This window comes from Colobus angolensis, unplaced genomic scaffold (genome assembly GCF_000951035.1).
Source record: "Colobus angolensis palliatus isolate OR3802 unplaced genomic scaffold, Cang.pa_1.0 Scaffold98, whole genome shotgun sequence".
NCBI lineage: Eukaryota > Metazoa > Chordata > Mammalia > Primates > Cercopithecidae > Colobus > Colobus angolensis.
In genome coordinates this window covers 9,202,311-9,214,949 of record NW_012123820.1, presented here as the reverse complement: position 1 = coordinate 9,214,949, position 12,639 = coordinate 9,202,311, and the positions used below count along the sequence as shown (strand labels likewise).

At 40.1% G+C, this 12,639-nt stretch overlaps 1 protein-coding gene across 5 annotated transcripts in view; it reads left to right on the top strand.

The window, feature by feature from the left end:
* Positions 1-12,639, top strand: part of ROBO2 (roundabout, axon guidance receptor, homolog 2 (Drosophila)) — a 1,384,675-nt gene that overhangs the window by 1,201,962 nt on the left and 170,074 nt on the right. For all 5 annotated transcript variants that reach the window (XM_011932803.1, XM_011932804.1, XM_011932802.1 and 2 more), the window contains exon 3: positions 11,475-11,632. In XM_011932803.1, coding sequence (XP_011788193.1) covers positions 11,475-11,632 — 158 coding nt within the window. The remainder of the gene's footprint in view (positions 1-11,474; positions 11,633-12,639) is intronic.

The following is a 12,639-nucleotide window of genomic DNA, read 5'->3' as shown; positions in this document are numbered from 1 at the left end:
ATCTCCTGACCTCGTCGTGATCCGCCCGTCTCGGCCTCCCAAAGTGCTGGGATTACAGGCTTGAGCCACCGCGCCCGGCCAGGAAAGGAAGGATTTCATTGAAAACTCTACTTAAGAAGGCTTCTTTCCAGTTTCACCTAAGATGTGAAAGTTTCATTAAAGCATCCATGAATTTTAAAATATTTAAATACTTTTGAGTAAAACACATATTATTAATTATCTTCGTGAGAACTCAGTATTACTTATATCTTAAAAAGATACTCAGTATTTGTTGTTTGGTATCAGTTTGTCTTTAGGAATATAAGAAATCGTGCTTTTCATAAGTAAACAAAAATCTTCAAGCACATTGTTCTCCAATCACTGTCAGTGGTGTAATATGAGTTTTCTGAGGTAATTTAAATTTGGTATTTGGGACATTTGCATTTATAAAAAGTACTTGGATATGCTCCTTGCTTCCTCTTCTGCTGAACTGTCAGAAGATGGCGATGCTTTTGAAGATTTATGGTAGATGGGTAATGAGATTGCTGAATGTTAACTGCTGTATTCGGAATTCATTTAGTAGCAAAAGAAAAGAAGGTTACTGGGTTTGGGATAGAGTAGAGAAGTGATAGAGCTATTTTTAATCAGCGAATTTAAAAATCAATATGATACATTCTGAATTAGGATACATTTCAAGCCTCTTGTCATGTAGCAATCAAGTAGAACATTTCCTGAAGAATATAGGATGCCAAATTGGATCTAATTCAGCAAAATTCATGATGGTGTAATGCCCATATTCTGTGATGTGGACATATCACATTTTAATATTGGAAGACTAAGACCAAAAAATCCACAAGCATGTGGAATATGTTTTTTAAATTTAAAAGTCTAATTTAATCTATGCAGTTAGGCTTTGGTTATGTACCAGTGCAAAAGAGGAACATACACCGTGTACTCTCAAACTGCTCATTTTTAAGTTTATGGATTATGATGTGATCCATGTGAACCCCCCATCTAGGACCTCCAACAGTTATGGTTACAAAATGTGTTGTTAAAATAGCTAAAACGATGGAAAGGATGAAATTAGCAGAATCAAGTTGTGAGCCCATAGATATAATTATAAATTTCTACTCTATTCAGAGATGTGTTGAGTTTCAGGTAGAGGGGAAAAAAAGATAAAGCAACAGTAGTGTTGAAGTAACTGGCAAAGAAGGTTGACCTTGACCTTCTTTTCCTTTCAACCCTCATTTCATCAGCAGGGGTGAGATTACTTTGAGACCCTGCCAATAGGTAATAAATAACATAAATTCCAGGACACCCTTGCACTGTAAGGTGCCCTAATGTGTAATAATCCTTAGACTATTGAGTTTATAACTCATGACATCTGGCAGTTACTTGGCGTTGTAATTCATGTTGATCATGCACATCAGAATACACGACGGTAGAGAAATATTGGAGCAATAACACGTTGATTCCAGGAGAGGCTAGAATGACAAAAGATGCTGCTGAAGCTGTGTACCTCAGCGAACTGTGCAGTGGAATGCTGTGAAAGCTAATATCTTCAGATAAGGACTGACAAGGTGGGAGGAGAGCAGCGATCTGTTGGGATCCAGAATAATGCAGCACATTAATAGGTACTGGATAACACTCTTTATTTCCTTTATGCAAATGGACAACTATAGCTATCAGTCAGGAATGAATCTTGAAATCTGGATTTAAATACATACTTAGATATATTTTAATTTAAATGTACGTGTAAACAAATGTATTGAATTCAAGTTTTGTCTAAGTATACACGACTGAGATTTAATACTTTAATTTTTGTTTTCTTTGGTCTAATGGTAAGGTAAGGGCTAAATGGGGAGGGAATGCAGAGAGTTGGAGAAAAATGAGAAGCAGCAGGAAAATAAGGCAGGCATTCTACAGAGCACCTGTAACACGCCTACCGGGTGCCTAGCAGCCTAAGTACTTTGTCTGAAGACATGAGCTAGGCCCATGGGACATGAACCAGACTGAAAAGCTAGAAGCAGACAGATGGTTATTTGTAATCATCCTGTAAATGTAAATTCTTTAAAGCTGGTGGGCTTGCTGGCTCTATCATCTATCTGTCTCTCTGTCTCTCTCTGTCTCTCTCTATCCCCAAACCCAGATCTAAGAAAAGTAGGAGGCTGTATTGTAAGCTTGAAACAATGTGGTGTTTCCCCTTGTTATCATCTTAAAAAACACTAATTAAAAACACTGAGCTAGCCTGTGTAGTTCTTCATTTTGAATTGACTGTATTGTATCTTCTTATGCCCAAAGTTATAAGCATTGCTTCGAACAAGCCAAGACAGTTTTGTCCGAACTGGGCAGGTACTGAAAGGCAGTTGCTCGTGGAGCAGAACAGAGCATTTTGGGGGCATGGTGAGATGGCTTTTGTTCTGCAGCTGAGGAAGGCATTGCCTTGCACATGTTTAGGTTAGTACTGGCATTTCTAGAAACCATCCTCCTCACATGCTATGTTTGGACACAATCTCTAACTTGATCTGGTTTCTTTGAGCTTTCTGTGATTTTGGAGACAGCAATGCCATGTGAACAATTCTGTGGGCGATGGCTCTTTAAGGGAGAAAAAAGAGGAACTGATTAAACATTCATTAGCTTCAATCCACAGCTTCCTCATAAGCTAATGGGTAGGCTCTGCAGATCCCTGTCAAATATCACATGCTAGGCTTTGCCAAAAACAGGACTTCCAAGTGTTGAAGGCGTGCCAACTGCTGGCTTTTTAACTGCAAACCAAAGGAAATGATTGCCAGAGACAGGCCTAGAGTCTGCCGTGGTCAGATGTCACCAGTTTGCAGTGCCACATGTGATCCAAGAGTTTATGAATGATCTCAACACTTGGTCCCCGAGGAGAACATATGCATTACAGAGGTTATGGATACCAATTACAGACAGCACAACGTTTCCATGCAGTTTCTAAGAATCCTTCAGCAAGTTCTAAACATTAATGGAAAACATTAAGGAAGACTTGGCACTCTTAGCAGGACTTCAGATTATCTTGTGGGTGAGGACAGAACACGGCTAAAAAAAGGATTCAAGAATAAAGACTTGGCTAAGAAACTCGAAGCTGGCCATTCCTCCTGTGTGAATTATGCTTGGGTTTGTGTGTTTTATTCCCTGCGGAATACTAGACTTCACAAAATGCTGTGACTTGAAAATGAACAAGTCACAGGGCATTCTTGTTTATTCAACATGCTCCAATTCATACCGCTGGTTTATCTGGATCATTTGCTCAGTGAATGTGCCCGTACACAGAATCTCGTTGGAGGTGGGGGTGAGAGCGTCTCGTTTCGGTGGTGTCAGCATGCTGCAGGGTGCCAGAGTGTCAGCTTGCACAGCGGCCCCCGGATGTCTCCCCACTGAGCCCTTTCTTTCCCATTCCCCTTCTGTGCAGAAGAAACCACGTATGACTTATGCCCACATGTTCAGATGTTATTGTCTATTTGACTGGTGGCTAGCCCATCCTGACCATATTTTGTTCAGTTGTACCAAATGTAATAAAGTAGTCTCTTGTGAATGACAATCTTTATTCAGTTGTTTCGTCATTAAAACTTCAGAAAAATACAAGATTATTATGCCGTGTCAGTGGGGAGCTTCTCGTTGAAAAGGGAAACTTACACTGGCTTAAATATAAAAGGAAACATATCTAGAAAGTCCAAAGCTAGCACAGTTTTCAGAATTAATTTGTCCAGCCATGTCCTTAAAAACCCAGATTTTTTTTACACTCTGTTCATGGTTCCAGTTTCATCCTGAGGCTCGAGCTCCCCATGGGTTCAAAGCATGGCTGCCACCTACAGCCACATACTTCAGGAAGAGGTAGGGCGCTTTCCTCATGTGCAGAGTGGAAGTTCTGAGCTGCCTGCTGGCTGGGGTTACATCCAGTCATTCCCTGTGGTAACTGGTGGTGGTGGTGGTGGCCGTGGTGTTGGTAGGGCTGGGGGAATAATCTGTGCTAGTTTTATAAGTGGCCATCACTTTTTTTTCCTCTTAATCCATTGTAATAATTTACTATGATATACTGTAATTTGTGCTACCAGTTTTTCTGGCTGACATAAATCTGTTTTATTCTTTGAGTCGTTGATTTCTGACCTTCTTGAACTATCTGGCTTTTATGTTACACATACATGAGCATGTAGGTAGGCAAGCCAAGGATTCTATTTCTCAATTCCAAACAACTCAAACTGTTCTTCATAAATGACATTTTCAAATCAAATTAAAACATTGTGGTCTATTTTATGTAATAAAAAAAGGGCTGCAATACACATCTCAAAGAGGAGCACATCAATTCAATCAACCAATCAACAATATTTGGTTAACTTTTCTGGTACCCTTCAACTTGAGAGCTCTTTGGAGGGTTACCCAGTCCAGTTAAGTAGATAAGGAAAGAATTCAGATGAGTGAGTCCAAAGCTGACACGGAATGAAGAGTATGTACTCCAGAAAGGCATAGGCAAAAGTAAGAGAACAAAGAGACAGCTAGGAGTGACTTTCAGGCAGAAAGGCCATCATATGCCAACGTCCAATGATAATTAAGTGTTCCTTCACATCCCTAGGGCGTGGAGGTTACAGAAATGTCCCTGATGAGCCTGGGGACATATGCAGGGCCCTGATTCCAAACAACATTTGAAATCATATTAAGGAGAGAATTGCATCTTGAGAGCCATTAAAAAGTGTTAAAAAGGGAATTGACATGATCACATTTGCATTTTAGCTAACTCATAATAGCTACAATGGAAAGTTTAAAGGAGAAATCAGAGAAAAAGGTCAAAGAGGATATTCTTACAGTAATTCACGGAATAGATAAGGACATTGTGAACTAGGGCAGTGGAGAGAGGATAAATAGACCCAGATGATATTGCAAATCAGTGCAGCATGATGACTGTGTAAATTCTCGTGTCAGACACACTGGATTCAAACCCCGTACTTACCTAACACAATAGATGAGGCTCCAATGACCTATTCTATATCCATAACACAGTCTTTGGCACATAGTATGTACTCACTAAATGTTGGCTATTATCATAGAACAAGTTATTTTAAAAACAGATTAAAAGCGTCATTATAGGTGCCTGTTAATTAGTTTTTAAAAGCAAGTTTAAAAAATTCTTACTGAAAATCGGCACATAATTATATATATTATATGTATGGATAAGTAAAGGCTCCTGAGTATCCTTCTGTTTGTCATAATTTACTGAAACTGTATTCGCAAACTAAAATGTATGTCCTGTAAGGAACTGCTTGAGACTAGAGGTCAGTCTTCTACTGAGAAGTCTAGGTGTCATCGTGCCACGTAGCTCCAGCAGTTCCGACACATACACAGAGACAAAACCTGCCTGCAGGAAAACCTTGTGTTCAGTGTTGTTTGGGTTGCCTGTGGTTTTCAACTGCTGTTGGCCATACCTTTCATTACAGTTTTTTCTTAGATTATCTTTCGCACAACATTTAGTTGGTTGTAGATCGTATTCTTTATTCAATGATGCGTGCCAGTTCTTTTATCAGTAACATTTTAGGCTTTACCCTTCTAATAACTTATGTGGGGTCATGTGCACATTGTGGTTTAGAAATATATCTTTCAGAAGTTCATTAATTATACAATCTCACCTCATTGTCATTACGAATTTGTTTTAATAAACTAAGATGGAAATGACTATGTAGTAATTTGCCTAGACCGAGGTTAAAAAAAATTCTAAGAACTATTGATTTAAGACAAAACAGACAGGGTTTGGGATGGGAAAGAATATGGGATTATAAGGAAGCAGGAGTCAAAGATATAAGCTCTAAAATCACAGCTGGACATAAAACTTTTTAAAGGCACTCTATTAGTTACCTATCCTTCGTAACAAATAGCTGCAAAATTCAGCGGTGACTTGAGTCCTCAAGGGTGAGTGCCTTGGTTTCTTGCCAGCCGTTGGCTGGAAGGTGACTTCAGATCCTTGCCAAACGGGCCTCTCCATTCTGCAACGTGGCACCCTGCATGATCAGAGGAAGTATATGAAAGAGAGTAAGAGAGGAATTCAGACTTTCCCTCTAAAGATTCAATAACTTAGTCTGCTGAAATACACTGACAATAGACATATTAACACGAGAAAAAGGCTACATGTTTACTATGCTCACATGTGCGTAGAAGCCACACAAAATATGAGACTGAAAGAAAGATCAAATACTTGAAGCTTAATTATTCTCTTCACAGAGGAGAAAGAAGTGGGAGATACAGGCCATTTTAGAAGAATAAGTGATTTTTTGAGGAGATGAATGGGTCTGAAGAACAAAAGGTGGCCTGGGACAAAGTTTCCCTGGGCTCTGGGTGCAGTGTCAACTCTGGTCTTTCTTCCTGCAGTATGCACCAGTTTCCCCTGGTTAATGAGATATCTGAAAAAGGAATTCCAATAATTGAATATCTTCTGGAGGACAGGATCTTTAGGTAGACAGGGGATCGTTAGAGAAAGCTCCTTCTTCTATTTGCTAGTCCCTGGGTGCTCTTAGTTTAAAGTCTAAAGTGGCATATTTTGGGGTGTCATTTTCTAAGCCCCAATGAGAGAGAGAGCTAAAACATGCAAGTCACAATCTTTCATAACCTGATCTTGGAAATGGCATCCTATCACTTTGTAACATTCTGTTCAGCAAAGGTAAATCACTAGGTCCAGTTCATGCTGAAGGGGAGGGGATTCACAAAGGGAATAAATAACAGAAGGGAGTGACCATTGGAGGAAGAGTAAGGGCCTGCCACAGGCACTTGTCATTCATGACATTCTTGTTAATGTATTTGTTAACCAAGTCATAGGAGAGTGTTGAGCACATTACGACATATTCAATACATACTTGCAGAATTTTAATTTGTCAAAAATCTCTATGTCATAGATGTGACCTATATTGTATCAAGTACTCTATTTATTTAGAGTGTTCCAATTTTCCAAAATAATTTCCTAAGTCTTCGTGCCTCTCAATGTAAAAATCAGGCAAAGATAATTCAGGTTATATTATGATTAGCTAAGTGAACTATTTATATGTGTTTTCCAGCTCACATATGGAAATGAATATTTGGGTTCTATCCATTTACATATCCCCCCGACCCCACTCCATAGAGATTTGAAACCCTGTATTCTATCTTAGATCTGCAAGTAAGTTCTATATTAAAATGTACCTACTGTATCCTTTTTCTTTTTAAATGAAATTTTAAAAATTGTATTTTTATTTGACAAGCAATCGTATGTCTTATATATTTACTGGGTACAATGTACACCTGTTAGAAAAGCTACTATCTGAAAGATGAAAGATAAATATTGGTAAGGGTGTTGAGAAAAGCAGACCCTTGTATAGTTCGTTGGGGCTCAGAAACTGATACCCTGAAATATGTCACTAAAGCAGTGTCTGGGGTAATATCCGAGGTTCGTTGCCTCGTGCCAAGGAAATCAAGGACCCGGACACACAAGGAGTGAGTTAAGAACAGAAGTTTAACAGGCAAAGGAGAAATGCCCCCTTGTGCAGAGGGAGGGGTTCGGAGCCATCCTCCCAGTGTGCGACCAGAGGCGGCTGGTTTTACAGATGAGCTTGAGGATGCGATGTCTGATTCCACAGGGTTTAAAGGATAGGGTGGGGCAGGTGTGTCATTTACATAGCGTGTGAAGAAGTTGGCCACCCCACCTTAACCTTTATTATGTGGGTGAGTTCTCTACCTGGCTGGCACCATGTTGCCTGCTTTTTTACTGCACCTGTGGTGACAAAAAAAAAAAAAAAAGAGGAAGGCGGGGCCTCTGTGTTGAACAGACTTGGCTTCCAGGTACCCCTTTGTGTTGGCACAGCTGCCAGCATTCACCGTGCAAGCTTCTGGCTTGCTTCTCTATGTCTGCAGCTCGATTTTACAGGCTACTCTTTGTTGGAAATTATTTGGGGCTGTTTTTTGTTGAAAGGGAAGCCTCGCTGAGGACTTGTGTGCCCTCACTATCTGCCTACATAATTTCTAGCTCCTGTAGCAGCACTTGGACATGCTGAACTGAGGAGGAAGCCTCGAGATCTCTCTGACCTTCCTTCCTCCAAACCCCCATCTCTCAGTCCTCTGTGTCTCTCAAAGCACAGGATGAAGCCGTTCTCCAAAGTTTCTTACCTGCCTAAAGTCCGCACCTACCAAAGAAGACAACCGTTACCTCTGGCCCCTTCCCCTGAATGTTCAGGAACTCCAGTGATATTGCAGGAAGAAGACTGCAGTTGGACAGCAAACCTGGGCAAACTTTCGCCAAAAACCATGGTCCCTTTGTGAGCTGAAAAGACTTTGTCCCAGGCTATTGTATGTTCTTGAAGCTTACTGACTCCGCCTAAAAAGTATCTATCCTTCCTCATCTCCCTTTCCCCTAAGAAACAGAGTATACAAGCATCGGTATACCACAGCGATATTAGGCAATGACTCTGTGATTCTCCTCAGGGCACGCTAATACATTTATACACCTTTGCTCCAAGTAATCTGCTTTTTGTGAGTTGATTTTTCAGTGAAACGTCAGAGGGCAAAGGGGAGGCTTTCCCTTGGCCCCTACGACTTGCTATAAATGTAAACTAACACAGCCATTATGGAAACAGTATATCGTTTTTCTTGAAAACGTAACGTACTGCTACCCTCTCATCGGATTTCTTTCTCTTCATCATATTTAAAGACTTTCTGGAGAATTAGGGTAACACACACAGTGGTATGTGCTCTTCTTTTGACATACTTGTCAAGCCACACTTGAAAATAGAGTTTTTAGTTCTTTCCAGGGTAGAGGATTTAGGGGGAATACACACACACACCACACACACATTTACAATTTGAAATTGCTTTGCTGTTTTCTACATTTACAAGACCATTTCAGTTCTCTTCATCCAGCACATGGGAACACTTCACCATGGCTGACACTTTCTTGTCCTTGTCGGCTCCGATAGAGAGCACAGGGCAAAACCCGAGGCAGAAATTAATAATTAGCACAGAAATGGGAAGTGAGAGATGTTATTTTACTTTTCTTACATTTATGGATGTACCTACAGACCCCAGAAACGTATAAACAAATATCAGAATATACATATCTTCCTTCAAAATTTGAGAAGAGTAAAAATGATTTTACTCCTTTTTCTAAAAATAAGTTCTAGGCTTGCTGGGCTGGAACCTGCTGAAAAGCATGTTGTTCACCTGAAAGAGAAGAAACAATATCCTGAAGACTTAGGGTGAAATAAATGATATCACCAAACACAAACGCGTATACTGAGTGCTATACAAACCCCAAAGAGCATATTACAAGTTGAAGAGGGTACAGTATCAATGATATCATTATCTCACCCTACTCACTGGCTGAATAGTCTGAAAGCCTAAAATTACAGTTGATGTTAGATTTCTTGGCTTCATTTGCAAATTGGAGTCATTTTCCCCCTTTTTGTTGAATGCCATAAACACATGTTTTATTGTTAAAGAGTAGCAGTCCTTTTAGTTTGTTACGATGTTTTTCTTCTTTTTGTCCCTCATGTCAAAGGGCCTTTAAAAAAAAATGGATTGTAGCAAATTGGTGTAACATTGTATTTCTGAATGATTTGCAATGGTCTTAAGTGTGCTTAGGCTTTTTGGCATACCATGTTTTAGGAGACCAGATCTGGAGAAGGCCCTTCAGCTGGCCAGATGTGCCATTTGGAACAGATTGAGGGCCTGCCAAAGCACCATTTGTTTCCAGTACCGGATATGGTAGGGGTGCTCATCTCCCTGTTACCATATTTTTGCACTTCTTAACATTGCATAAATAGGCAGCTGTTCTGTATTTAGAATATAAATGAGTCACCAGCTTCCTCTCCCTGGAGGATTTACCTGCAAGAGGGAACCACAGTGTTAACCCCTTCTCGTCAGTTGCATGAATGTCACATTTAAATGCACGCTTTCCTCAGCCCATTCAGAAGCAAAACCTTATGCATATAAATCACACCTTTCTTGCCAGTTCGACAAGGGGGCCAAAAATACGCAGTTCACAGTGCTAAAATGGGACACATTTCTTTAGCAGTGAAAGCAGTAAATTAATCAGCTTGTAAACTGAGAGTGAACAATTTGTGCTGAATTATTTCTTACTGCTCCTTCAGTAAGAGACAAGGTTCTCTAATCTCATAAAGGGCCATGACTTCATTAAGATGGAAAACCGTGTTAAGGGATGTGTTGCAAGAGACGAGAAAAGAAAAACCCTAGAAGTCACTGAGCTGTCTCTCTGGAGCTCTTTTAAGGACAGGGAGTTTTATTTATTTGGAGAATGACAATTAACCTACAGACTTGGCACAACAAAGAAGCAGAGTGCTGAAGTGGGTCTCATTATAGGACACGGAAAGCAGTTGGTTTGACCTAATTCCCACTCGCAGCACGTGATTTACATACCAGGCTACCACAAGCTGCCTAATGTTGATTTCAAACAGCTCGATGTGTGCGGGTGTCTGTGTGTGTCCGTGTGCGCGTGTGTGTAGGTTCATTTTACCTCGAGGTACTTTGGAACCAAACATGTCAGTGTTGGAATGTCCAAGCACAGAAACAGGGAAGCCGGTCAGGAAAAGCCGAGGCAGTTGTAGTATATGGTACATTTGCTGATCTCAACTACTTTTTTGAATGTTTACCCTAAAATTGACATAGCTCTGATTTACCACATAAACGCGGTCCTCTAAGGCTGAGCCATCTCTCCAGGCTTTTCATCTTGTCAGGAGCAGAGAAGCACAAGTAGATAGATAGGTGACATTTGGAGAGGCAGGCATGCCAGATTTTCGGTGGTTACAGCAGAGGCCCAACCTGCTGTTCTCCTTAATGAAAGGAAGGAAATTTCAGACAAGCAAAACTGCTATAAGGGATATCTCTGCCCTGAATGTCACGCTGCCCAGATGTCACTCGGCAGGTGGAGTTGCAGAGAGAATGAAAATGTAGCCCTGCGTATGTGGGTGCTAGTGTGCTGCAGGGGTGAACTATGAGTCTGTCTTCTGAAGTGTAATGAAAACAATGTGGATCTTGTTCGTGTCATGAGAAAGGACTTTCTCAAAGAATTCTCACCCCACTTTCCCTCACAGACCATTAGGCTTGCAGGCTCACAAACCACATGCATACACACACACACACACACACACACACACACACATATATGAGTTTCTATGTAGAAAACAGAATCATACTAATGAAGCGTTCTGCATCTTGCTTTTTTAATCAATCACACAACTGTACATGAATATTTCTCATTTTTTGACTTATTTCATTTTTAAAATTGAATTTTTGGCCAAAGGTGCATGATCATTTAGTCAGCCATTCTCCTGTTGATGATCATTTATGTTGGCTCTAGAATATTTTAAGGCAGATGTAGCTATGTTCTCAGTAAAAATCCAGGCAATTTTTACTAGAACAAGGTAAACAAGACTTGAAGTGACCTTATACAACAGAAAGCTTTAGTTACCGTCGCTGAGTTTTCTTTTCCTGTAATTATGTTTCCTCAGTGTTACGAGATGACTTCCGACAAAACCCCACAGATGTTGTAGTGGCAGCTGGAGAGCCTGCAATCCTGGAGTGCCAGCCTCCCCGGGGACACCCAGAACCCACCATCTACTGGAAAAAAGACAAAGTTCGAATTGATGACAAGGAAGAAAGAATAAGCGTGAGTTAAATTAAAATCATGGCCCAGAGAGATTGAAATTTCAGTCTCAAAATACAAAAGAGATGTATTTTATCCTTTAACTTATTATTAATACAATTGGTTTTGAATGTTAATTACAATTTATACTGCCTTGAAAAGATTTAAAAACATTTGGATGAGACTATAAGAGACAAAAATTATGTAAATCCAGAGTACATGAAATATTAATAATTGCACCAATCTGAATTGTATCTTTACCCTGCAATATTTGGCCCTTTTATTTTTTTAAATGGAGTCTTGCTCTGTCGCCCAGGCCAGAGTGCAGTGGTGCGATCTCCCTCTCCCCAACCTCCGCCTCCTGGTTTCAAGTGATTCTCTTACCTCAGCTTCCCAAGTAGCTGGGACTACAGGCGGGCACCTCCACGCCCAGCTAATTTTTGTGATTATTGTACAGACGGGGTTTCACCATGTTGGCCTGGATGGTCTCCATCTCTTGACCTCATGATCCACCCACCTCAGCCTCCCAAAGTGCAGGGATTACAGGTGTGGGCCACCGTGCCAGGCGATGTTTTAGCTCTTTTACAAAAACTCCAGAAGCTTCTGTTAGCCATGCAGTACATGAATGTTAAACTATAAACGATAGCCATAAACCACATTAACTACATCTAATTTTGCACCATTTTCAAAAATTATTAGTGAAAATAATTTAAGGTGATGAATATCTCAAATGCTGTTTCCAGTTTTTCCAGTTAAATAATATTTATAACAGTAAAATTTTATACATAAATTGATTTAAAAGCAGATTGAATAGATATGAAATAAAATTGAAATCAAAATAGCTGACTGATTCTGCATGTTAGCTCATGCGGAAAAATAACTGTTTTCAAAGGAAATTTAGAATCAGATTCATCAGCTGATTAATATTCAAAATGAAACACACAGAAACAGGGGAATGGCATGTAATCATTTTATTTCTTCAGAGGATCCATGCAACATTCGTATGTGAAGTTTTTAAGTGAGAACCAACC